The 27,844-nt window shown below is 39.7% G+C and overlaps 1 protein-coding gene, 1 non-coding gene and 1 pseudogene across 12 annotated transcripts in view; 2 read left to right on the plus strand and 1 right to left on the minus strand.

Annotated features, from left to right (window-relative positions):
- The window catches only part of NSD1 (nuclear receptor binding SET domain protein 1), a 133,992-nt gene that overhangs the window by 15,552 nt on the left and 90,596 nt on the right, over nt 1-27,844 (plus strand). For all 11 annotated transcript variants that reach the window (XM_036424008.2, XM_036424009.2, XM_036424004.2 and 8 more), the window contains 3 exons: nt 16,050-16,185; nt 21,063-21,235; nt 24,506-27,065. In XM_036424008.2, coding sequence (XP_036279901.1) covers nt 16,050-16,185; nt 21,063-21,235; nt 24,506-27,065 — 2,869 coding nt within the window. The remainder of the gene's footprint in view (nt 1-16,049; nt 16,186-21,062; nt 21,236-24,505; nt 27,066-27,844) is intronic.
- On the minus strand, nt 2,951-4,804 carry LOC118711078 (annotated as a pseudogene).
- On the plus strand, nt 23,730-23,836 carry LOC118711906. The gene has a single exon (XR_004985865.1). It is a non-coding gene; the product is annotated as a U6 spliceosomal RNA (small nuclear RNA).

Below are 27,844 nucleotides of genomic sequence, written 5' to 3' on the forward strand. Positions count from 1 at the left end.
ATACAGCAAACATAGGCCTAAATCTATGTTTTAACTGTAAAATTGGGGGGTCGTCTTATACGCCCGGTCGTCTTATACACCGGAAAATACGGTACATGCCCTTGACTGGAATCAAACCTGGGACCCTTCAGCCTGCAAGCCAACTCTCTATCCCCTGAGCCAAACCGGTTTCAGCAGTTGTTCATAATTTTTATCTTTACCTTTTTCTTCTTCTTCTAAGAATACCTTTCAGCATTTCATATAATATTAGTTTGGTGGTGATGAACTCCTTTACCTTTTTCTTATCTGTGAAGCTCTTTATCTGCCCTTCAATTCTGAGTGACAGCTTTGTTGGGTAGAGTAATCTTGGTTGTAGGTTCTTGCTATTCATCACTTTGAATATTTCTTGCCATTCCCATCTGGCCTGCATAGTTTCTGTTGAGAAATCAGCTGACAATTGTTTGGGTGCTCCCTTGTATGTAATTGTTTTTCACTTGCTGTTTTTAATATTTTCTCTTTTTCTTTTGCTCTTGACATTTTAATTATGATGGGTCTTGGTGTGGTCCTCTTTGGATTCCTTTTGTTTGGGGTTCTGTGTGCTTCCTGGACTTGTAAGTCTATTTCTTTCTCCAGGTGGGGAAGTTTTCGGTCTTTCAGTATCTTGCTCTCTTCTTTTGGCACCCCCATAATACTGATGTTGGTACGCTTAAAGTTGTTCCAGAGGCTTCTTACACTACCTTCAACTTTTTTATTCTTCTTTCTTTTTGCTTTTCTGATTGTTTTTTGCTTCTTTGTATTCCAAATCTTTGACTTGATTCTTGCAATTCTGTAGTTTGCTGTTGGGTCTCTGGATAATATTTTTTCAGTCAGTGTATGCTTAATTTCTAATTGATCCTTTTTCATATCCTCAAGGGTCTCATTAAATTTATCAGTCTTTTCTAGGAAATTCTTGAACTCTATATTCAGTCTTCTGCTTTCCTCTGTTTCCTTCATTTATGGCCTACCTCTTTGTCTCTGAATTTTAACTGCTTCTCTGAGTTGATGGAGTGACTTTGTGTGCTAGGTGTCCTAGCAGGGTCCAGTGGCTCAGCCTCCCCATTACCTGAGGTGGACACTCTTGGTGAGCCCTGTGTGGGCTGTGTGCTGTCTTGTAGGTAAGCCTTGATTGTTGTTGGTATCACTGGGGGTAGTTGACCTCGTGGCCAATTGGCTGTGAGGATCAGCAGTGCCTCCGCTGGAAGAGCTTCTGTGCTCAGCTTGGATGGGGCGGAATCTCAGGGTGGAGCAGACAGCCTTGGTTTCCCTTCCTCCCCTTTCTAAGAGGCCCCTGTGTCTCAGTGTCCCACAGCAATGGCTGCACTCACCTCTGAGAAAAGTCTGCTCTTGAGTTTTGCCCGCTGCCAGACAGTCCAGTTTCTCCCCAAATGAGTCTGGTACCCAAAGTCTCACCCAGTGGTGGATTTCAGTACAGTCGCGAGGTTTGTTTCCCACCCGAACGAGAAAGCTAGCCTTGCACTTGCTGCCTGTCCTCTCGGTGTATGCTGCAAGTAAGACAGCCTTATATTCAGCCACCCGCCCTTTCCGTGTGCATGGGTCTCCGTACCTCCACAGCTCCTCTGAGTCTCAGTGTCCTTTTCTCTTTCCTTCTAGTTGTAGAATTTCCACTCAGCCAGCTTTCCAGTGGTTCTGGACGATGTCTGCTCTGTTGTCCAGTTGCAGTTTTGAAATTGTGCGAGGCAGCAGTATAGGTGTTTATCTATGCTGCCATCTTGGTTTCTCCCCTAAAATTTAAGTATATTATATATATAATTTCTTTTTTTTTTTTTCCAGTTTGAAAATGGACTTATTGAACAATGTTACTAGGAAGGCAATGACATTTGATTTGTCATTTAAAAAAGTTCTGTTTTTGCCCTAGCTGGTTTGGCTCAGTGGATACAGTGTTGATCTGCAGACTTAAGGGTCCTGGTTAAGTGAATATACCTGCATTTTGGGCTCAATCCCAGTGTGTGGCATGCAGAAGGTAGCCCATCAATAATTCTCTCTCATCGTTGATGTTTCTATCTCTCCCTCTCTGTTTCCCTCTGAAACTAATAAAAATATGTAAAAAAGTACAAATAAAAAGTTTGATTTTGCCCAGCCCTTGTTGCTTAGTGGTTGAGTGTCAGCCAGTGAACCAGGAGGTCATGGTTCAATTCCTAGTCAGGGCACATGACTTGTGTTGCGGGCTCCATCCCCATCGTAAGAGGCAGCCAATCAATGATCCTTTTTCATCATTGATGTTTCTATCTCTTCCTTTCCTCTTTTTCTCTGAAATCAATAAAAATATATTTTAAGAGAAGTTTTTTTTCCCCATGCTACATAATAATAAAGGTAATGTAAAAGGCTACAGAGTTAGAAACTTTTTTCTACTATGTTCTCTGATAGTATTGCACAGTGTAGTCATTTCTTCAATACTAGAATAAATAAAGCCTCTTTTATGCTTCCCTCTGAGTCAAACCAGCTAGAACTGTTTTTTTTTTTTAGGGTTTTCTACATAGGTATCATGTAAACTGTAAACAGGTCATTTTCTTTATTTCTCTCTAATTTGGATGCTTTTAAATTATTTGTCTTGCCTAATTTAAGTTCCAGTGCTATATTGAATAGAAGTGGTGAAAGTAGGAACACTTGTCTTTTTCTGGAATTCAGAGAAAAAGTTTTCAGTTTTTTCAATGTTTATTTTATTGAGTTAGCTGAGCTTTTCATGTATCTTTATTGTGTTATGATAAGTTCCTTTGCTATTTAATTTGTTGAGTTTTTATCATGGGAGTATTGGATTTTGTCTAATGCTTTTTCTGCATCTATTGAAATGATGATTCTCCCCACCACCTTCTGCGCCCCCCCCCCCCCCCCCCCGCTACTTTTTTGAATTTTATTAATGAAAAAGTCATGATGGTAAATCTCTAGAACATAGTTGATTTTCTTGGGTTCTGTCCTTGGAAATGTGACATTTTGATTTCGAATCACATGCCAGAGTGTATATGATTTCCAATTGTACTAAGTAGGTGAGAGGCTAAAATCCTAAAATGTTCATCTTCCAACTTTTCCCAATATGTGGTTTGTCTTTGGATCAGCAATAATTGCCTGAACAGTTACTATGGCTTCATTAATTTTTGTCAGTAGCTTTTATATGCAGTAATTACACAATTTGAGCAGCTTCATTAAGAACTGCATGCCCAGTTGTTGAGTGTCAGTGCATGAACCAGGAGATCATGGTTGTTTTTTGTTTTTGTTTTTTAATATATTTTATTGATTTTTTTTAACAGAGAGGAAGAGAGAGATAGAGTTAGAAACACAGATGAGAGAGAATCATCGATCAGCTGCCTCTTGCACACCCCCCACTGGGGATGTGCCCGCAACCAAGGTACATGCCCTTGACCGGAATCGAACCTGGGAACTTTCAGTCTGCAGGCCGATGCTCTATTCCAGTGTTTTTCAACCTTTTTTGGGCAAAGGCACACTTGTTTCATGAAAAAAATCACGAGGCACACCACCATTAGAAAATGTTAAAAAATTTAACTCTGTGCCTATATTGACTATATATAAAGTAATTCTCTTGAATAGGAATCAAATAAACACAAAGAAAGTATTTTATAATTACTTTATTATGAAATATTAAGTAAACAAAATAGTGAAAAATTATAAAATTCTTGTCTTGTCTGCACCTACGGCACACCAGGCAACATCGTTCAACATCGGTTGAAAAACGCTGCTCTATTCACTGAGCCAAACCAGTTTCGGCAGATCATGGTTTGATTTCCAGTCAGTGTATATGTCTGGTTGTAGGTTGGATCCCAGTAGGGGACATACAAAAGGCAGCGATCCATGATTCTCTCTCATTGATGCTTCTCTCTCTCCCTTCTGTTTTCTGAAATCAATTAGGTAAAAAAAAAAAAAAAAAAAAAAAAAAAAGGACTGCATTTCCACCCTGGCTGGGTGGTTCAGTTGGTTGGAATGTTGTCCTGGACACCAAAAGGTGGTGGGTTCAATACCCAGGTTTTGGGAATGATCCCTGGTCCATGTATGTACATGAGGCAACCAATTGATATTTCTCTCTCTCTCCCTATCAACAAAAACATATCCTCAAGCGAGGATTAAAAAAAAAAAGACCTGCATCTCGTGAGGGTGTGGGGTGGGGACATCTGTAATAGTGTCAACAATAAAAATAAAGTAAAAAAAAAAAAAAAAACCACACCAAAAAAACCTGCATCTTCTATGTCAGAACCAAGAACATGCTTGTCTAAAGCAATAGGAAATCCCTCTTTTGTTTTATTTGCTTTATTTACTGGTAGTTACTACATCCTGTGTCATACTCTCCTGGAACAAAATGGCAATTGCCTTAAGCATTGCCAGGTAATCATGAAGTTGACTCTGAAGAAGGTTAGTAAAAACCATTACACCAGTAAAAACCATTAAATTAGAATTATTTACACCCAAATTGACCGGTGGTTCTGCATTTTTAGCAACATTGTTAGAATTTTTTGTATTTTCAGGTTTTGATTCCTTATATTTTTCAACATATTTAAGTCTAACAATTAAACCAAGAAAGCAGTCAATTGCTTATTGTCTATCTTGAATATTGAAAGGACAGTTAACATCTGAGATGTTTTTCAAAGAACGTGGGTCAGTCACTACTGTGGATGTTTCTTTAATTATCTCTATCTTCAATCTTGTAGTATTTGATTTTCTAATCTTCAAGCCAGACAATAGAGTTTCTATATTCTGTTTTACCTTAGTTGAAGCTGGTAGGGTTGTTGTAGTTCAGGGTTGTCAGCTTGCCTTGGAACATAGTCCTGGCTTCTTGCTCTGGTCTCAGGGCTTTGGCAGCTGTGAAAGCATGAACAAGTGATTTTTATTTCTCATTATGTTAATTTAGTACATAAAACATCCAAATGTAAGTTAAAATTCAGTGGCATTAATTATATTTATAATGTTTAAACGTTACTATTATTTAATTCTATCCATTAAATAACAACTTATTGTTGCTCCTTCCTAGCCCCTAGTAACCTCTATTCAATTATAGAGATCTCTATAAGTTTGCTTCTTCAAGTCAAATCCTATATAATAAAAGGCTGATATGCACTGACCACCAGGGGGCAGAAGCTCAATGCCGGAGCTGACTCCTGGTGGTCAGTGCGTCAGAAGTCGGGACATCCCCTGAGGGCTCTCAGACTGCAAGAGGGCTCAGGCCAGGCTGAAAGGAAACCCCTCTCCCCTAGTTCACAAATTTTGTGCACCAGGCCTCTAGTGTTTTTATAAGTGGACTCATGCAACATTTATCTGTGTCTTGCTTACTTTACACACACACACACACACACACACACAAAAAACCCCACAAAAAACAGCTAAAGCTGTTTTTATTGCTTTCAAAGCAGAAAGGAGAAGGAGAGAGAGAGAGAGAAGCATCAGTGATGAGAGAGAATCATTGATTGGTTACATCCTGCAAGCCCACTATTGGGGATTGAGCCTGAAACCCGGGCATGAGCTCTGACCAGGAATCAAACTTGTGTCCTTTTGGTGCACAGGGCAACACCCAACCAACTGAGCCACACTGAGCAGCATTGTTGTTCTGAACATAAGCTAACTCTAGGCTCATGATTAGTATTACCCATTGGTGACTTGATTTTTAACAATGTTGATTTAAAAAAAAAATTATTGTCAATTAAAAAAAATATATTTTATTATTTCTTTTACAGAGAGGAAGGGAGAGGGATAGAGAGTCAGAAACATTAATGAGAGCGAAACATCGGTCAGCTACCTCCTGTACACATCCCACTGGAGATGTGCCCACAACCAAGGTACATGCCATTGACCTGAATCGAATTTGGGACCCTTTAGACCCCAGGCCGACACTCTATCCACTGAGCCGAACCGTTTTCAGCTGTTGATTGGTTTTTGTTCTGATTAAAGAAAAAGAGTTAGAAGCACAGGGGCATCTTCTGTTAGTTAAATCATAGTGTAAGAAGCATAGTATAAGAATCATACTTGTGAGGAACGTTTGTCAAGTGAAAGTTTTGTAAGCAGAAGTCCCTTATTGAATGAGAGTGTTAGGTCACAAATTAAGTTAAGTACAATTATCAGTATTAAAGACTGAAAAATACTGATATTTTTATTTGTTTTTTTGTATTGTGACCTAGCGGAAGGAACACAGGCAATTAAATGGAGCACATACGTGGCTCCGTTTGGTATTTAGCTAGCTCACTTCCCATTTCTTTCTTTTTTAAAAAAATATATTTTATTGATTTTTTACAGAGAGGAAGGAAGAGAGATAGAGAGCTAGAAACATCAATGAGAGAGAAACATCGACCAGCTGCCTCTTGCACATCCCCTACCAGGGATGTGCCAGCAACCAAGGTACATGCCCTTGATCGGAAACGAACCTGGGACCTTTCAGTCCTCAGACCGACGCTCTACCACTGAGCCAAACCGGTTTTGTCTCACTTCCCATTTCTGAGCCTCAGATTCTATACCTATCTGCCTCATTTTCACTAATAGGTTTAAAAGAGAAACAAATACATGAATACTAGAGGCCTGGTGCACGAATTCATGCATGGGGGCGGGGGGTGTGTCCCTCAGCCTGGCATGCACCCTTTCCAATCTAGGACCTCTTTAGGAGATGTCAGACTGCCGGTTTAGGCCCCATCCCTCTCGCAAATCTGGGACTGCTGGCTCCTAACTGCTCACCTGCCTGTCTACCTGATCGTCCCTAACTATGCCTGCCAGCTTGCTAGCCCCCAACTGCCCCCCTCCCTCTGCTAGCCTGATCGCCCCCACTTGCCCCTGCCACCCCCTCTCCCGCTTGCCTGATCACCCCCAACTACCCTCCCCTTTGCCCTGATTGCCCCTAACTGCCTCTGCATCAGTCCTGCCACCATGGCTTTGTCCGAAAGGATGCCCAGAAGGTCTCTAGATCTAATTAGCATATTACCCTTTTATTAGTATACACTTGAGGCCCAGTGCATGAATTCGTGCATGGGTGGGGTCTAACCGGTCCATTCTGATGGGGCCTCATCAGGCCGGGCTGGTGAGGGGTAGGGGAGAGGCCACAGGCAGTTTGTCAGCTAGCCCCGCCCCCGATCGGGGTATTGGGGACTGATCGGGGTTGGATCAGTTGGGGAGGGACTGCAGGTTGTTGGCTGGCTGGCCTTGTCCCTGATTGAGGTGTTGAAGGCCAGTTGGGGGCAGGGTTGGATGATGGAGGGCCTGCAGGCTGTTGGCTGGCCAGCCCAGCCCTCGATTGGGGTATTGGGGGCCGATCAGGGGCCAGGCTGTCCAGGGGCGGAGGGCTGATTGGGGCCCAGATGGGGCTTGTTGGCTGCCGCAGTGCACATCATAGCCACTGGTCATTTTGGTCTTTTTTTTTTTTTTTTTTTAATATATATTTTATTGACTTTTTCACAGGAAGGAAGGGAGAGGAATAAAGAGCCAGAAACATCGATGAGAGAGAAACATCGATCAGCTGCCTCCTGCACACCCCCTACTGGGGATGTGCCTGCAACCAAGGTACATGCCCTTGACCGGAATTGAACCAGGGACCTTTCAGTCCGCAAGCCGACTCTTATCCATTGAGCCAAACCAGTTTTCGCCATTTTGGTCTTTCTGGTCATTCCACAGTTCCGGTCACTGGGCTTTTATATATATAGATGCTAGCTATATGATACATTTGCTTCTAAAGATAACTATCAGAATTACACATGGCATTTTTGAAAAATTAGGTGCCATCTGGATTATGTGGTTCAGTGATACTGACTGTCCACCAGGAGATCATGGTTCTATTCCTGGTCTGGGCATGTGCCTGGGGTGTGGCTCCATCCCCAATGGGGGGCAAGTAGGATATAGTGGATCATTGATTCTCATTATGACGTTTCTATCTTTTCTCTCCCTTCTTTTCTGAAATAAATAAAATATATATATTTAAAAAAATTCCAGATGTACTATGTCTGTCAGAAGAACCCCCAGGCCTGTGGGATGGGGCTATGTTATTTTATAAAACTTCTCAGGTCATTCTGAGGTGCAGCCAGTGTTGAGAGCCATTTATTTGCTTCTTCCAACACTCAGAAACAAATCCCCGAAAGGCACAGACTAAAGCAGAAGTCAAAGGAAAAATAAATCCCATGTCATAACCAAGTTACGTGATGATGTAATGATAAAATTAAACTTGCTGGGTGCCTAGTAGGTTCTCAAATATTGAAAGAAAAAAATATGTCAGAATGGTTTGTCACTGGATTTCTATTGTAGGGGAAATGTCTATGGTCTAGAGCAGTTTGCCCACCCCTCATTGGTTTAGAGACCATGGAAGGCCCTGAACTAATGATAGAATCCTTCAGTTTCTATAACATACAGCAGATGCTATAGCAGTTTCTTTTGTTGGCTTAGGTCAGATAATATAGCTTTTCTTCCTCCTTTAAATATCCAGGCCTGTCTTTTGCACTGTCATTAAAACTCTTTTATTGTGAGTCTGAGGATTTATAAGGCATAAGCCAAAGGCCTGGGCTAGCAGGAATTTCTTGGCCTCCTAGGTTTCTCTTCTACCTCTTTATCAGGCTGCACTTTCTCAACAGCTTCAGTGCTCTAGGCTGGGCTTCTGCTGATAGTCTCATAGCCTCAGTGTTATTATATGGTCCTACATATACCAGTTTCCATGACTGGCCTACCTTTGCTTTCCAGCTTTCGTTTGGACAATTTCCTCCTTTTACTCTGTACTTTTCCAAGACTTAAGTGATTTCCTTTGACATATTGTCCGGGCTTTCTCTTTGATCTATTGTTTCTGGGATCTGTCTACTAAGCAAGGGTCTTTACTTATTCAGAAACAATTAACTTTAAAACAATAATCTTTTAGTATTTTGCCTTAGATAGCCGCAGGCTAAAATTGTAATGATGGCTGAAACCGGTTTGGGTTTGGCTCAGTGGATAGAGCGTCGGCCTGCAGACTGAAGGGTCCCGGGTTCGATTGCGGGCACATCCCCAGTAGGGTGTTTGCAAGAGGCAGCTAGCTGATCGATGATTGTCTCTCATCAATGTTTCTGACTCTCTATCCCTCTCTCTTCCTCTCTATAAAAAATCAATAAAATATATTAAAATAAAATAAAATCACCTATCTAACTCTTTGCTAGATTTGTTTACCTGGGCCTAGGTCCCATTCTCTTGTTAGCAAAAGTTAACAGACTGACCTCTGACCCAGTCTGCTAGTTAGAAAGGATTAGTGGAAGGAGACTTTAAGTATTCCATTTCACTTCTGTGTTCTGTGGTTGGTGCATTGCAGTAGGAGTCAGAAAATGATGGTCTCTAGTCTCTGTTTTTTGTTAAAGGGCTCTAGATCTTGGCGAGGTCAGGCTGATTATATTTTTATTGTATATAATTTCTAATTTAAATATAACCAAAGGAAATTAAGACTTTATTTATTTATTCTTCTTTCACATTTTATTATTTGTGTACATATTTTAACATTGCCCCTCCCTTCCATGGAAATTAAGACTTTAAAGGTTTAGTGGTTTACAAATGTGTAGGATAGTGTGGCTATTTATCTTCTTTCCCTTTTTACTTCTAGACTTAGACAAGTCATTTGTCCCTCTGCCTTTCATAGTCTTTGTTATCCCTCAGAATAGACATTCATTTTTAGTTACAATATAATATAAATCTTACTATTAAATTTAAGCTGGCCCAAAAGAAAAGGAAATGATCTGTTTTGGGTTTGATAATGTTGTGTCTACATATGTTTATCATGTATTGTAGTTTCCCTAGTAAAAAATGATCCAAGGTAGTTCTTAGTAACAGGGGCATCTCTACTGTAACACAGCATCTCTACTGTAAAACAGCACTGCCGAAGAGGCAAGATGCTGTGGGAGTAGGTTGAATAGGGAAGGGTTTGTTCTTTAAGGAAGCATGGGACAGAGTTATTTTTAACTTTTAAAAAATATATTTTTGTTGATTTCAAAGAGGAAGGAAGAGATAAATAGAAACATCATTTACAAGAGACAAACATTGATAGGCTACCTCCGGCACACCCCCTACTGGGGGTTGATCCTGAAACCAGGGCATGTGCGCTGACCAAGAATCGAACTGTGATCTTTGGTTCATAGGTTGACCTCAAGCACTGAGGCACACTGGCCAGGCAAGCATGGGACATATTTATTTAAAAAATATTTTTATTGATTTCAGAGAGGAGGAGAGAGCAAGAGAGAGATAGAAATATCAATGATATGAGAGAATCATTGATCAGCTGCCTCTTGCCCGCCCTCACTGGGGATCGAGCCCACAACCTGGGCATGTGCCTGCTCGGGAATGAAAATGTGACCTTCTTATGATTCTTAGACTGATGCTCAGCTACTGAACCACGCTGGCCATGCAGGACATATTTATTTATTTATTTTTAAAAAAATATATTTTATTGATTTTTTTACAGAGAGGAAGAGAGGGATAGAGAGTTAGAAACATCCATGAGAGAGAATCATCAATCAGCTGCCTCTTGCACACCCCCAATAGGCATGTGCCCACAACCAAGGTACATGCCCTTGACCGGAATCGAACCCGGGACCTTTCAGTCTGCAGGCTGATGCTCTATCCACTGAGCCAAACCGGTTTCGGCAGGCAGGACATACTTAAACAGTATAACGAAGTAGGGCATACTGAGGCAGTATGAGGAGATATTAATGCAGATTACACTCAGGTTAGATTTTATAGATAAAAAATAAACTAGTGTGGGCAGATTGGGGCCAGTTTATAGAGGGCTTTGTGTAAATGATATGTAAAATATCATTTTACATGAATGACATTAAACATTAAACATTAATGACATTAAAAGTTTTTAATGCTAAGTTGTATTTATATTTAAATATTTTTAGTTCATATTTCGAATTTGAAATATTTTTCTATAAACATAGTATTAGTAGAGGTTAAAATAATTGCAATAATATATCTATGCGAAGAAATACGGTGAGTAATATAGCAAGTGTCTTTTCAGTTGTTACTATGTCTCAGGCACTTTAAACAACTTTATGAAGTATGATTCCTGAGAACCCATGCTTTTAACCATTATGCTATACTCCTTCAAAATGGTTTCATACTAATTAAGGTAAAAATAAATAGAACCCTTGTATGTTGCTACTTAGGGTAGAATCAGGCCTGAATAGAGAAGGAAGAACAAGGCTTCTAATTTCAAAGTTTTAAAATAATATAAGCTAACATTTACAATGATTATATAAGCTAATAGCTACAGTGCTTACATCACACTCGCCTGCCTGCCCATGAATCAGTTAAACTAAAGTTAACTCAGCAAACATTATCTGAGCATCCCCTACTGTGAGACAGAGATAAAATAAGTCTCTATTATCAAGTGACCTAAGGTTTTTTTTAGTATTATTAAAACAATATAGCCTCAAATAACTAGAGGAGCAATGAGAGAAATTAAAAACCTTGTTTGGCAAGTTTTACTGATATCTTTTATACCCAAATTGCAAAAAACAATTACATTATTTTTAAAAAGTATAAAAAGGAATAAAAAACCCTACCAGAGTTTATTATACATAACATTTAAAATTTGTGTAGTCCTTTATTATGTACATTTAATTTTTTTATAGTGGTAATAGCATCTTTAAAGGTTTTGCCTTTTTTATTCTTTTTAAGAATATATGTATATATCTTTATTAATTTCAGAGAGGAAGGAAGAGGGAGAGAGAGAGATAGAAACATCAATGATGAGAGAAAATTATGGACCAGCTGCCTCCCACCAGGGATCAAACCTGAAACCCGGAATTTGATCCTTGACCTCCTGGTTCATAGGCCAACTGTCAATCACTGAATCATGCTGACTGGGTGTGTTTCTTATTTTTAATTTTTTTTTTTTCTGCTTCCAATGTAATTAAAAAATACATTTTTCTTACTGATTTCAGAAAGAGGAACAGAGGGATAGAAACATTATTGATGAGAGAGAATCATCAGTGGCTGCCTCCACACCTCGCTCTGGGGGTCAGTTCAGCTGCAACCTGGACATGTGTTCTGCTGGGGAATTGAAGTGTAACCTGCTGTTTTTTTTGTTTTTTTTTTTATCCTCACCTTATCTCATCCCCATCTTGGGATCAGATAAAATATATATATCTTATCTTATATATAATGCTTTTTCCTGTCTATACCTATGATAAAGTTAACTTATAAATTAGACACAGTAAGAGATTATCAACAATATTAGGTCTAGTAATAATTAATGTCGTTTTCTAATACTTTTTTAAATCGAATTTATTTAAACAATACAACAAAATTTAATCAACAATATAGTTGCCGTTGTTTTCTACTACTTGTGCCCAACGCTCAGGAAGCATTTTAATCCCTCTGTTGTAAAATTCTTGTGATTTTGATGCAAAAAATTCGGTCAATGCATTTTTGAGGCATTCTTCATTATTAAATTTTTTTCCAAGAAGAAAGTTTTGCAAAGAACGAAACAAATGGTAATCGGAAGGGGCAATATCAGGAGAATATGCAGGTTGAGGGAGAACTTCGCATTCCAACTGGCGCAGTTTTTCAGCAGTGATTCTTGCAGTATGCGGTCGTGCGTTATCGTGGTGAAGAATTACGCCCTTCCGATTAATCAGCGTGGGTTCTTTTTCTCTTAAAGCTTGGGCTAACCTTTCCAATTGGGCACTATACACTGCACTTGTAATGGTTTGGGTAGATGGTAAAAGTTCATAATGAAGAATTCCTTTAAAATTCCACCAAACACACAACATCACTTTTTTCGCATGCAAGTCAGGTTTTGGCGTGGGCTGCGGAGCCTCATTTTTGTCCAACCATTGAGGCCGCCTTTTCAAATTAACATACAGCACCCATTTTTCATCTCCGGTAACAATTTGCTCTCAAAACGGCAAACAGTTTTGACGAGAGAGGAGCGAACTGCAAATTGTGACTCTTTGATTACGGTTGTTGTCGGTCAACTCATGAGGAACCCATTTTCCAAACTTTTGGACTTTGCCAAGTGCATGCAATTGATTGGAAATTGTTTTTTGTGAACAATTTAAAGTTGTCGCAAGCTCTTGTTGGGTAATTTGAGGATTTTGCACCAAAAGAGCTTGAAGAGCTTCTTGATCAAAATTGGACACATGGCCTCGACCACTCTTGTCATCTAACGAAAAATTTCCCTCGCGAAATTTCTCAAACCAATGCTGGCATTTTCTGGCGCTAACTGCATCTTGACCAAGAGCACTAGAGATGTTTTTTGCAGCCTCACTTGCTTTTCTTCCTAATTGGAACTCGTAAAGCATGCAGTGCCAAATATGCTCTTCATCCGCCATCTTCTTAGCCCTAGTTTTGCAACAAAAACCAAACCAAACACAAACTTTTTCAAGCAAAACTTGTTAATTGCACTTCACACGTTCTGTAGATACCACATGTTTGAAGGTTATGTCAATACAAGTCAACGCCAAGCAAGATTTTAAACGAATGTTTAAAAACGACATTAATTATTACTAGACCCGATAGTAAAACTAGAGGCCCGGTGCACGAAATTCGTGCATGGGGTGGTGGTGGGGTGTCCCTCAGCCCAGCCTGCACCCTCCAATCTGGGACCCCTCGAGGGGTGTCAACTGCAGTTGGACATCCATCTCACAATCCAGGACTGCTGGCTCCCAACTGCTCACCTGCCTGCCTTCCTGATTGCCTACCGTACTTCCTGCTTGCTAGCCTGATCATCACCTAACCGCTCCCCTGCCAGCCTGTTTGCCTCCAGCTTCCCTCCTCTGCTGGTCTGGCAACCCCTAACTGCCCTCCCCTGCAGGGTTGATCGCCTCCAACTGCCCTCCCTTGCAGGCCTGGTCCCTCTCAACTGCCCTCCCTTGCAGGCCTGGTGCCTCCCAACTGCCCTCCCCTGCTGGCCATCTTGTGTCCACATGGGGGCAGGAATCTTTGACCACATGGGGGCAGCCATCTTGTGTGTTGGAGTGATGGTCAATCTGCATATTATTCTTTTATTAGATAGGATAGGAGTAATAACACAGTGTCTATCTTAAGAGGATTAAAGGGGGAGCTGTGCTTGTCACATAGCAAAAACCAAGTAAATGTTAGTTTATTTAAAGTTACAGTGGAACCTCTTTTCTCAAACTTAATTCAGTCTGGAAGTCTGTTCAAAAAGCAATTTGTTCGAAAACAGAATCATTTTTCCCCATTAGAAATAATGTAAATTGAACTAATCCATTCCAAACCCCCAAGTTATTCCATTTTAATGTTTTTATATACAGTACATGTCTAATACACAGTTTACAAATAAACAGTTCTTCTGTTAAATGTATCAAACCACCCCCTACTATCCTGAAAAGAATTTTTCACATGTCACTGCCTTGGAAATGCTGTCACCAGCTAACTGCTTTTTGTTTATACAATCAATAACAGTTTTTTCTACCTATTCAGTTGCCTGTGATTCTTGTTATGTGAGCACTTTCACACCCTTAGCACATTAGCACACTTGATGGCCTCTTTATGATTTAAAATTATACTAATTGAGGATATGCACCAGCAACAAAAGCATTCTCTCCTTTGTTGCCTGAGAGACTTTGTCACACTGGAGTATCAGCTTGAAAGGTCAAAAACTCAAGTTTTGCTCCACAACATTTTTTTTTCTGTGAACAACTAAGTCTGAGTTGTTTTGAAATGTTTGAAAACCGAGGTTTGATTAGAATTTAGGACTTGAATAAACAAGCAAATTTCATATTTAGCAATAATTGACAAATTAATTGATCACAAATAAAATTATGTAAAAAATTTGTGAGAAACCCACTCAAATTGTAGTTTTCAGTAGAGGCAAGTAAATATTTGTTTTTTCCACCTATCTTGGTATCTTGGTTTTAAAGTTCCAAAGCCGTGTAGCGTTGAAGTCATTTTTTTTTTCCTGATAACTTGCAAATGGATAACAAACAAAAATGGCCTGTTGGGCTTTAAAAAATTTATGTAATAAGATGTAGTTTGTCTCATTTCCTAGTAACTATATACATGAAGGAAATAATCAGTATTTTAAGTAAAGTCATTCTGTGAAATTTAACTTAGTTCTGTGTGAATAGTCTAAAAACTCAAATGGTAACTTATAAGTCATTAAATTGAACCTAGTTGTTTGATATTTTTAAGCCTCAGACATTGTTATTTTTATTTGAATTATATTAGTTCACTCAGCTTACTCTTTTTGAATACTTAATCTGTGCCAGGTGGATAGTATTTTCAGCATTAAGGAGGGAAGATTAAGTCTGAGGGAAGGAAGGCAGGAGATCTGTACTGTTTATTAGGTGTTAGAAGCATGGATATGGATTTAGATCCGAAATGGAGGTCATCAGATACTATTTTTTGAGAAAAGATTAACTTATGGTCTCTGCATTGGACAAGTCCAAAGGAGCTTGATGCACATTGTATTCCACATGAATGTTGTCCTTCGGAGCTGTGCAGTGCGCTGTTCTGGATGCAGCCTCTCCTGCATGTCCTGTGAATAACCAAGTCGGCTGTATTGACATTGCTGGAATCTAGCCTGTACCTTTCAGGGTTATTTCATTTGTTCCATTATTGTTCACTAATAAATAGGATGTCTGTTGGGAAGAATGTAGACTATCACCTTCAGAAGGGACCACAGTCTACTCCCCACCCTGGTTTTAATGAGATATAATTGACAAATAATGTACTAGAATCACACTCTCTTGACATTGTTACAGTTTCTTTTTATGATTTTCTCTCCACCCTACCCCCATGTTGTGTTGTGATCTGAGGACTAGAACAAAGTTAATCTTTTCCTCGGTGTGTTTCTGTTTATTTCAGTTTTTAGTTCTTTATAAATTAAAACAGCTGATTTATTTTTCCAGAATATGGATAGATTACTTCTATAAAACAAATACAAGTTAAGATTTACTACTGTATAAAGGGCTATGTTATGAACAATTAAGACAAGCATTTTAGTTGTAATTGTTGTTAAGCTGGAGTGTTTTCATCTAGAATATTTTAGGCATTGTTTTCTTAGAAAGCTAATGGGAAAAAGTTTGATTCTTATTGATGTCGATGTTTTTGTCTGTCTAAAGTGTCAGCCCAAGAAAAAGTCAACGCCACTGAAGTATGAAGTTGGAGATCTCATCTGGGCAAAATTCAAGAGACGCCCATGGTGGCCCTGCAGGATTTGTTCTGATCCGTTGATTAACACACACTCAAAAATGAAAGGTAATATTTCAGTTGATTTCACATGATAAGAAACAGTTTGGAATGATAAACTCGCAGTTCCCAATTTTTGTTGCTTTTAGCAGTAATCCATTTTTACCTTTGAGCATTTCATGAATGGGTTATTACTAATTTATTTTATTTTTTTGGATTTTTTTTATATGTTTGTTTTATTTTACTCTATAATTTAAACTTTTTCAATTATTCTATCTGTAGATGCCAGGAAAATGTCAGGCTTTACCTAAAGTTTACATCGTCTAGAATCCTTTTCAGTATATTTGTTTTTCTACTTTAATCTTTAGTTTTTATATTTTTTTTTGTTAAAGCTAAAACAGTTATAAAAATGAGTATGTTATAAATTATTTCATATTTTAAAGTCTTGATTTAGAATATTACCATTAATAACTTACATTGCTTATTCTCTTTGAATTTCAAATGATTAATCATTAAAATGATATAAGAAAAGATCTGAAAATTTCTTTGCTCCCTTTTTTCTATTAAGATGGTTTATGATTTTACTATAGTTTTAATATTTTTAGTTTTTGAATAGGTTATATATGCGCAAGATTCAAAAACTCATCTTATTCCTTCCTTTTCTCTGATCTGTTCCATTCTTTCTTTTCTTTTTTGTTTTTTTAAATATATTTTTATTGATTTTTTTGTTTTTTACAGAGACGAAGGAAGAGGGATAGAGAGTTAGAAACATCGATGAGAGAGAAACATCCATCAGCTGCCTCCTGCACACCCAGCATTGGGGATGTACCCGCAACCAAGGTACTTGCCCTTGACCGGAATTGAACCTGGGATCTTTCAGTCCGAAGGCCGATGCTCTATCCACTGAGCCAGACCGGTTTTGGCTGTTCCATTCTTTTTAAAAAAATGTTTCTTTTAGCCAAAACTGGTTTGGCTCAGTGGATAGAGCGTCGGCCTGTGGACTGAAGGGTCCCAGGTTCGATTCTGGTCAAGGGCATATACCTTGGTTGCGGGCATATCCCCAGTAGGGGGTGTGCAAGAGGCAGCTGATCGATGACTCTCTCTCATCGATGTTTCTAACTCTCTATCCCTTTCTCTTCCACTCTGTAAAAAATCAATAAAATATATATTTTTTAAAATGTTTCTTTTATTATTGATATGTTTTTATTGATTTCAGAGAGGAAGAAAGGAGAGGTAGAAATATCATTGATGAGAGAGAATCATTGATTGGTTGCCTCCTGCATGCTCCCCACTGGGGATGGAACCTGCAACCTAAATAAGCATGTGCCCTTGACTGGAATTGAACCTGGGACCCTTCAGTTCACAGGCCAATGCTCTATTCACTGAGCCAAACCAGCTGGGGTTGTCCTGTTCCATTCTTTACCCTTTCTTTCAAACCAATTGTTATGACTGTTTCTATAAATATACATATATTCTCATATCCCTACCCTTTTAATTTAATTTTATTGTTTAAAGTATTACAAATAATAGTACATATGTCTCCTTTTTCTTCCCCATTGACCTTCTCCCGGCCTCCCCAATGCCCCCCCTCCCTGCGCACATGCCCCCACCCCCCACCCCACCCTTGTGTCCATCGGTTATGCTTATATGAATGTATACAAGTCCTTTGGTTGATCTCTTATCATACCTACCCTTTTAATGTTAACATAAGTCGCACATTGTACGTTTGTTCCACAGTAGCTTTTTTTAACTTCCTCGAGTTTTTCCCCATTAGTGCATTAAAACTTCCTTTTTTTTTTAATAGTTGCATAGTTTTTCCACTTTTTAAATACTCTATACTTTATATAACCAATTCCCCTGGTGATGGATGCTAACTTGTTTCTAATTTTGTGTTGTAAAGAAAAGATATATATAAAAAACACACTTGTGTATACATATATGTGTTTGTGTGTACACGCAAGTAATGCTGTAAAGAAATACTGTGTATTTCATATATACATGTCCATTTATCTGTACAATGATTTACCAAAAGTGGGATTGGTAGATTTAATTTTATATATTGCATATTGAATATTGAGTTGCCCAAAGACCTTTATAATTCACTGTTTTTATAAAGTGGTATCTTGCCCTGGCCATGTAGTTCATTTGTTGGAGTGTTTTCCCATAATCCAAAAAGATTGCAGGCTTTATCCCCAGTTTCTGGTCATGGCGTGTAGGGGGATAATAATATATATATATTTTTTTAAATAAATCTTTATTGTTCAGATTATTACAAATGTGATCCTCTTCCCCCCCTCAATTGCCCCCCTTCACCAGGTTCCCACCCCACCCTCTGTCCTTTCCCCATCCCCCATTGTCCTCATCCATAGGTGCACAGTTTTTGTTCAGTCTCTTCCCGCACCCCCACTCCCCTTTTCCCTGAGAATCGTCAGTCCACTCCCCTTCCATACCTCTGATTCTATTATATTCACCCGTTAATATTGTTCATCAGATTTTTAAATTCCCTTGGTTTTTAGATTCACTTGTTGATAGCTACGTATTTGTTGATCATAATTTTTATCTTTATCTTCTTCCTCTTCCTAAATAACCTCCTTCAGCAATTCATATAATTCTGGTTTGGTGGTGATGAACTCTTTTAGCTTTTTTTTATTTGTGAAGCTCTTTATCTGTCCTTTGATTCTGAGTGATAGCTTTGCTGGGTAGATTATTTTTGGCTGTAGGTTCTTGTTATTCATCACCTTGAATATTTCTTGCCATTCCCGTCTGGCCTGCATGGTTTCTGTTGAGAAATCAGCTGACAATCTTATGGGTGCTCCTTTATAGGTCACTACCTGCTTTTCTCTTGCTGCTTTTAATATTCTCTCTTTGTCTTTTGCTCTTGGAATTTTAATTATGATATGTCTTGATGTGGTCCTCCTTGGATTCCTTTTGTTTGGGGTTCTGCGGGCTTCCTGGACTTGTAAGTCTATTTCTTTCCCCAGGTGGGGGAAGCTTTCTGTCACTATTTTTTCTAGTACTCTTTCGGTATCTTGCTCTCTCTCTTCTGGAATCCCCATAATTCTGATATTGGTTCGCTTGAAATTGTCCCAGAGGTTTCTTACACCATCTTCAACTTTCTGGATTCTCTTATCTTCTCCCTTCTGCAGAGGAGTGTCCTCTGGCTCTTTGTGTTCTAAATCTTTGTCTTGATTCTTGCGATCTTCCAGTCTGTTTTTAGGACTTTGTATAATATTTTTTATTTCAGACAATGTTTTCTTCATTTCTTGTTGATCCCTTATTATTTTTAGTTGCTCCCTTTTCATATCCTCATAGGTCTCATTTATTTTATCGGCCTTTTTTAGGATATTGTTGAATAACCTTATAACTGTAGTTTTGAACTCAATGTCCAATCTTTTCTTTTCCTCCATCTCCTTCCTTTGTGTCCTTCTTCTTGTCTGCATTTTGGTTGTTTCCCTGATTTGATGGAATAGCTTTGTGTGCTAGGTGTTCTGGTAGAGCCCAGTAGCACAGCCTTCCCAGTTACCTGCGGTGGACAGTCTTGGTGTAGCCCTTTGTGGGCTGTGTGTGCAGTCTTGTTGTTAAGCCTTGCTTATTGTTGGTATCACTGGGAAGCGTTGATCTCCAAGCCAATTGGCTGTGAGGATCAGCAGTGTCTCAGCTAGGAGGGTTTCCGTACTCTGCTTGAATAGGGCGGGGTCTCAGGGTGGCGCAGACAATCTTTGGTTCCCTGTCAGTCTCGCCTTAGAAAAGTCCTGTTCGTGGAGAGTTTTGGAAGATTGGTTGCAGGCGCGCACGCACCTCTTTGGTAAAGGCGCAGACAAGCTTTGGATTCCTGCAAGTCCCTCCTTAGAGAAAGCGAGCCTCTGGGAGAGCTTCTGTGCTCAGCCACAGGTAGGGCGGAGTCTCGGGTTGGTGCAGACAAACTTTGTTTTCCCTTCGGCTCCTCCCCAAGTCCCGCAGTAATGGCCTCTGGCTTCACACACCTCCAAGAGATCTCTGCCCACTGCCTGACAGTCTGGCCTCTCCCTGTCTGGGGCCGTTTATCAGAGCAATAGGCTGATTCTGTTTTCCTCTCGGACAAGAAAGCCAGCCGCGTTAGCTGTTCGCCCTCTCTGCGCCAGGAGTAAGCCAGTAGCGAACTCAGCCCGGCCCGCCCTCTCTGCGTGCAGGGAGTAAGGCAGCAGCAATCTCGCTCCGGCCCTTCCTCTCCGCGCCGGGATTAAGCCAGCGCCTTTTCGCGCACACAGTTCTCCGTACCTTCACAGTTCCTGAGGTTCAGCGTGCCTTCTCTCTCCTTCCCAGATGGCAGAGCCTCCTCTCAGCCAGCCGTCTGGTGCTTCAGGGCAATGCCTCCCCTGTTTTTCAGTTTTAAATTCAAATTTGTTGTGGTAGGCTGCATTCGGATGTCTACCCTATGCCGCCATCTTGGTTTCTCAATAATATTTCTTTTATTATAAATATATTTTTAATATGAGTTTCTTCCTCTCTCAAGTAAATAAAAACATATCGTTGGGTGAGGATTAAAAAAAAGGTATCTTGGCGGGCCTGTGTCACTCAGTGGTTGATTGTTGACCTATGAACCATGAGGTCATGGTTCGATTCTAGTTGGGGTATCTGCCCAGATTTTGGGCTCTATCCCAGTGGAGGTGTGTAGGAGGCAGCTGATTGATGATTCTCTGTCATTGATTTTTCTATCTCTCTCTTTCTGTTCCTCTCTCTGAAATCAATAAAAACATATTAAACATTTTTCCCCCTTCTATCTGACCTATGGCAGAGTTTCTTGTCGTGCAGGTTTTTTAGCTTATTGATTTTGGGGGGCTTCTTTGGTGACAGGGGCTTCTTTGGCGACAGCGGTGTGTGTGTGTGTGTGTGTGTGTGTGTGTGTTATCTTAATGATAAACAATCATCTTTTTAAAGTAATGACACTGTTTTTTATCTTTATCTAGTTTCCAACCGGAGACCTTATCGACAATACTATGTGGAAGCTTTTGGAGACCCTTCTGAGAGAGCTTGGGTGGCTGGAAAAGCAATTGTCATGTTTGAAGGCAGACATCAGTTTGAAGAGCTTCCTGTCCTTAGGAGAAGAGGGAAGCAAAAAGAAAAAGGATATAGGCATAAGGTACAAAACAAAACAAAATACATACACAAAAGAACAAAAGCCTCTCAAATTATCTTCTGGAGGGTAGGCATAGAGAAGGCAAGGAAGAAGCATTCTATTTTTGAAATACAAGTTTATTCCCTTTGGTAGATGGATATTTGTGAGAAAATAGGTAGAAAGCAAGGGTTTTTTTTTCAGAGATGAAATGGGGCTAGCCTTTCAAATATTTATGTTCAATTTTTTGAGAAATGATACCAGTTAATTTTGCCGTGTCACTTACATATGACAGTACAACATGACAAAACCAATCTTCTTTGGTTATATCTTATGTAAAAAGAAACTGATCATCAAAATGAAATTCCTTACTCTCTGGATTAATTATTTCTTTTTAAAATGAGAAAGATAGCCGAAACCGGTTTGGCTCAATGGATAGAGCGTTGGCTTGGGGACTGAAAGGTTCCGGGTTCGATTCCGGTCAGGGGCATGTACCTTGGTTGCGGGCATATCTCCAGTGGGGGCTGTGCAAGAGAGAGCTGATCGATGACTCTCATCAATGTTTCTAACTATCTCTCTCCCTTCCTCGCTATACAAAATCAATAAAATATATTTTTAAAAAAATGGGAAAGAGAAAAAATGGGAAAGATAAAGCTTTAAACATTTTTGTTTTATTTGTTTTGATTTTTGTGTTTAGTTATTAGTGCTTCAGATTGTAGTTTCATACCTGGTTATGGTTTTTTTGTTGTTTTTTTTTGGTTATGTTTGTTTTTTTTTTAATCTCCACTCAAGGATATTTTTTTTCCCATTGATTATTAGAGATATTGGAAGGAATAGAGAGACAGAAACATCAATGTGAGAGAGACACATTGATTGATTTGTCCCCAATTTCTGGTCAGGGCATGTAAGGGGGGCAGTTGATGAACATTTCCCCCATGTGCCCCAATCAGGGCTGAAGGTCGAACCTGCAACACTGGTATATGCCCTTGATCTGGAATCAAACCCACATCACTTTGGTATGCAGGCCAAAACTCTAACCATTGAGTAACAACGGTCAGGGCCATACCTGGTTGTTTTTTTTGCTTGTTTGTTAATCCTCACTTGAGGATATTATTTTTTTATTGATTTTTAGAGAGAGTGGAAGGGGGAAGGAAGGAGGGAGGGAGGGAGAGAGGAAGAAAGAGAGAAAAAAAAAGAGAAATTGATTGATTGCCTCCCAAACATTCCCTGACCAGGGCCAGGGATCGAACCCACAACCTAGGTATGTGCCTTTTACTGGGAATCGAACTTGAGACTCTTTGAAATCATGATAATCAGGATAATTTAGAATCGATATGCAGTCCCTACTAATTTTTAATTTGAGTTCTTTTTGTTTATTAAATTTTTTTTTTTTAAATCCTCACCCGAGGATATTTTTCCATTAATTTTTAGAGAGTGGAAGTAGGGAGGGAGGGGAGAGTGAGAAACGTTAATATGGAGACATTCATGGGTTGCTTCCTGCATGCCCCTTGACTGGGATTGAGCTCACAACCGAGGTATGTGCCCTTGACCTTGACCAGGAATTGAATCTGTGACCCCTTGGTCTGAGGGCCAACGCTCTAACCACTGAGCCTAAGCAAAATCAGCCAGGGTGAGTTCGTTTTAAAAATATTTTTATTGAGTTTTAGAGTGAGATAGAGGAATGGAAAGAGAGAGCAAAACATTGATCTGTTGCCTTCCGCATGCCCTTTACTGGGAATTGAGCCCACAACCTCGGCATGTGCCATGACTGGGAATCCAACCAGCAACCTTTCTGTGCATGGGTCGATGCCCTACCAACTGTAGCAAAATCAGCCACGGCTGATTTATGTTCTTTGAGGACTAGTGTCTTTAACTCAAAAACTAGTATAATCATTATACATTCTTGTGCAACTATTGTGTGGATTCGAAGTAATTATAAATATTTAATATGGCATAAGGTTGATGCTCTAAAACAGTGGTCAAAAACCTTTCGGACCTCACGGACCACCAGTGGTCTGCAGGCCTCCGATTGGCAACCACTGCTCTAAAACAACTAGTGTTTGCTGCTGTTAGGATTAAGAAGGCTAATAAGTATATACTATCTAACACTTTGGGTACTAGTCGGTCAGTTGGTGTCAAGAGTTTTTGTGCCAAGCCTTTAGCTGTGTAGATTAAACAACTACTGTGTAGATTAAAAAGTTCATTAGATCTTTCAGATTCTGGAAAATTTATTTACTCTGATCACACTTCTGAGAATTGACAGGTATATGTGTGCTTGTAAAATAAACCAGATGATATTATAAGAGGAGGCTATCTATATAGTGTCCTGAATTTTTACATGCTCAGCAGAACATCCCTTTCACAAGTATTAAAGTAATTTGTGAACACTAAGTGATGGTTAGAACCATGACTAATTTCTATTTCATGAAGCCAAGGAGAGAAAAGGGGGCCTGGAAAGTTGGGTATATTTCACAGAGTCTTAATGTCCTCATACTGTTAGAAATTAAGATAAGAATATGTTGTGCTCGCTTCAGCAGCATGTATACTAAAACTGGGACGATACAGAGAAGATTAGCATGGCCTCCACACAAAGATGACACACAAATTCGTGAAGCATTCCATAAAAAGTGTAATTTGTTATACCCAGAGTGTTTTGGTGTCTCTGGATGACATCATTAAATCTAGGAGACTGCTTGGTTATAATCCAGGTAACATGTATAGAAGAATCTTGATTAACTAAGGACCTACTGATAACCAGAGGTTAAAATTTCAGGTGTCCTAGGACAGGTCTGACCCACTTATTTTTATTTTTCTCATTTTTTCATATTTATCTTCTTTATTTAGTCTTTTATTCTTTCTCTTATGCAGCTGAGCAAATGCTTGGCTTTCATAAGTCGGGAAGTAAATATATCGTTATTTAAGGTGTAGAGGGATAGTTGGAAGGGTCTGGTTATTTCCTGATTTGGTAATATGATGTTAAATTAGTAATGTAATGTTGTAGTCCAACTTATGGTCCACTCTTGTGCTTACAAAGGCAGGGAGAATGGAGAAAGGTTTATTAGATCAATCTTTCCTCTAAAGAGAGATCCTAGTGGTAATGTAGTGTTGAGGAATCTCCATTAATTAAGCTCTGGGTGAGCTGTAAGTGCTAATCACCTAACTGGTGCCATAAAAGGGCCTTGAAGAAGTGCAATAAGACTTTGAAAAACTGATTTGTGAAGTGTTCATTGAACATCTCCCTGTTTCCTTCTCTCATTTCTTTGATAAGTAATAACTTTTTTCTCCTTTAAATTTAAGGTTCCTCAGAAAATTTTGAGTAAATGGGAAGCCAGTGTTGGACTTGCTGAACAGTATGATGTTCCCAAAGGGTCAAAGAACCGGAAATGTGTTAGCAGTTCAATCAAATTGGACAGTGAAGAGGATATGCCATTTGAGGACTGTACAAATGATCCTGAATCAGAACATGATTTGTTGCTTAATGGCTGCTTGAAATCTCTGGCTTTTGACTCTGAACATTCTGCAGATGAGAAGGAAAAGCCTTGTGCTAAGTCTCGAGCCAGAAAGAGCACTGATAATCCAAAAAGGATTTGTGTGAAAAAGGGCCACATGCAGTTTGAAGCAAATAAGGAAGAACGGAGGGGAAAGATTCCAGAGAACCTTGGCATAAACTTTATTTCTGGGGATGTATGTGATAAGCAGGCCTCTAATGAACTTTCCAGGATAGCAAACAGCCTCACAGGGGGCAGCAGTGCCCCAGGAAGTTTTCTGTTTTCTTCTTGTGCAAAAAACCCTGCAAAGAAAGAATTTGAGACTTCAAATTGTGACTCTTTACTGGGCTTGTCTGAGGGTGCCTTGATTTCTAAACGTTCTGGGGAGAAGAAGAAACTTCAACAAGGTCTGGTGTGTAGTTCAAAAGTACAGCTCTGCTATATTAAAGCAGGTGATGAAGAAAAACGAAGTGATTCCATTAGTATTTGTAGTACTTCTGATGATGGAAGCAGTGATCTGGATCCCATAGATCACAGTTCAGATTCTGATAACAGTGTCCTTGAAATTACAGATGCTTTTGATAGAACAGAGAACATGTCCTTGCCGAAAAATGAAAAGGTAAAGTATTCCAGGTATCCTGCCACAAACACTAAGATAAAAGCAAAGCAGAAGTCCGTCATTACTAACTCACTCACAGACCACTTAACAGATTGTACCAAGACAGCAGAGTCTGGAACTGAGACATCTCAGGCTAATCTCTCTGATTTTAAAGTGTCTACTCTTGTCCGCAAACCCCAAATGGATTTTAGAAATGATGGTTTCTCTACAAAATTCAATACCCCATCAAGCATTTGCAGTGAGAACTCACTAATAAAGGGTGGGTCTACAAATCAAGCTCTGTTACACTCGAAAAGCAAACAGCCCAAGATCCGAAGTATAAAGTGCAAACATAAAGAAAATCCAGCTGTAGAACCTCCAGTTACAAATGAAGACTGCAGTTTGAAATGCTGTTCTTCTGATACCAAAGGCTCTCCTTTGGCCAGCATTTCCAAAAGTGGGAAAGGGGATGGGCTAAAACTACTGAGCAACATGCATGAGAAAACCAGAGATTCGAATGATATAGAAACAGCAGTGGTGAAACACGTTCTGTCTGAGTTGAAAGAACTCTCTTATAGATCCTTAAGTGAAGATGTCAGTGAATCTGGAACATCAAAGCCAGCAAAACCATTACTTTTTTCTTCTGCCTCTAGTCAGAATCATATACCTATTGAACCAGACTATAAATTCAGTACATTGCTAATGATGTTGAAAGATATGCATGATAGTAAGACCAAGGAGCAACGGTTAATGACTGCTCAAAATGTGGTCTCCTATCGGAGCCCGGGTCTTGGAGACTGTTCTACCAGTAGTCCTCTAGGGACTTCTAAGGTTTTAGTTTCAGGAGCCTCCAATCATAATTCAGAGAAAAATGGGGATGGCACTCAGGATCCAGTCTATCCTAGCCCCAGTGGGGGTGACTCTGCACTGTCTGGGGAGTTGTCTGCCTCCCTGCCTGGCTTAGCGTCTGACAGAAAAGACCTCCCTGCTTCTGGCAAGAGTCGTTCAAACTGTGTTACTAGGCGCAGCTGTGGGCGATCAAAGCCATCATCCAAATTTCAAGATGGTTTTTCAGGTCAGATGGGAAAGAACACAGCGGACCATAAAGCCTTAAAGACAGAGCGCAAAAGAAAATTGAACCGGATTCCAGCTGTGATTCCAGAGTCTGCACTGCCTGGAGACAGACAGAATGCAGCCTCAGAGAAGGGCTCCTTGAGAGGTGGAGAAGACCCTGCTAAAGAAGAACCCCTTCAATTAATGGGCCACTTAACAAGTGAAGACAGTGCCCATTTTTCCGATACTCATTTTGACAACAAAGTCAACCAGTCTGAGCCTGATAAAATTGACAAAGGCCCCATCTTTGAAAACAGAAAAGGTCCAGAGCTGGACTCTGAAATGAACAGTGAAAATGATGAACCCAATGGTGTTAATCAAGTAGTACCTAAAAAGCGGTGGCAGCGTTTAAACCAAAGGCGCACTAAACCTCGTAAGCGCACTAACAGATTTAGGGAGAAAGAAAACTCTGAGGGTTCCTTTGGGGTCTCGCTTTCTGCTGACCCGGTAAAGAAGGGGGGTGAGTTCCCAGAGCAGAGACCTCCTCCTTCAGCGGACATGTTGGAGGATGTGCTGACAGCTCCAAACCACACTGGCCACTTTGATTCAGTTGAGCCGCTGCTGAATGTTTGTGATAAATCCAGTGCCAACACTGAGGAGATGGAAAAGGAACCAACAATTCCCACTTTGACTCCCCAGCCTGAGCTTCCTGAACCAGGTAAGAATGTCTGACTTCATGGAAAGAGATTAAAGGAAGTGATGACATAATCCTCTTTGAAGTTGTTAATGGAAGGGCTAAGTGTAAATTGGGAGGGAAGAATTGATTGTCACTTGAAGAAAGCCTATTGCAGAAGAGTCTGAGTTCTGAGGACCAGCCTTTCATATACTTTAACAATTGTGCTCTGTGTTTTTCCTCTTGTTTTTGGTAAGTTTCAGAACATTTTGTTGTGTTTCTTACTTTTAAATCTGTGAACTTTTTCTGTATTCAATCTGATATTGTATGTAGTTGAGAAGCTCTGAGCCCAGTTAAGTTCAATTGTTATTTTACAAAAATTAAATAGATTTTATTGAATGTTAAGCTTCCTTTGACCACAACTTAAGGTAGGTTCATCTGTTACCCTGTTTCCCCGAAAATAAGACAGTGTCTTATATTAATTTTTTCTCCCAAAGTTGCGCTAGGTCTTATTTTCAGGAGACGTCTTATCTTTCCATGCGCTAGGACTTATTTTCGGAGGATGTCTTATTTTCGGGGAAACACGTATTGAACAATAACTTTCCATTTCCTCCTTTGACCAACCCTAGCAACCACCATTCTGTTTTTGTTTCTATACATTTGATTGCTATAGATACCTCATGTATTTCATTGTTGTTAATCCTCACCCAAGGGTATTTTTCCATTGGCATTTATTTATTTGTTGTTTATTTATTTATAAACATTGGTTTTTAGAGTGAAAGGGAGGTGGAGAGACAGAGAGAAACATCGATGTGAGAGACATA

Source organism: Pipistrellus kuhlii, unplaced genomic scaffold, assembly GCF_014108245.1.
Source record: "Pipistrellus kuhlii isolate mPipKuh1 unplaced genomic scaffold, mPipKuh1.p scaffold_m20_p_8, whole genome shotgun sequence".
Classification (NCBI taxonomy): Eukaryota; Metazoa; Chordata; class Mammalia; order Chiroptera; family Vespertilionidae; genus Pipistrellus; species Pipistrellus kuhlii.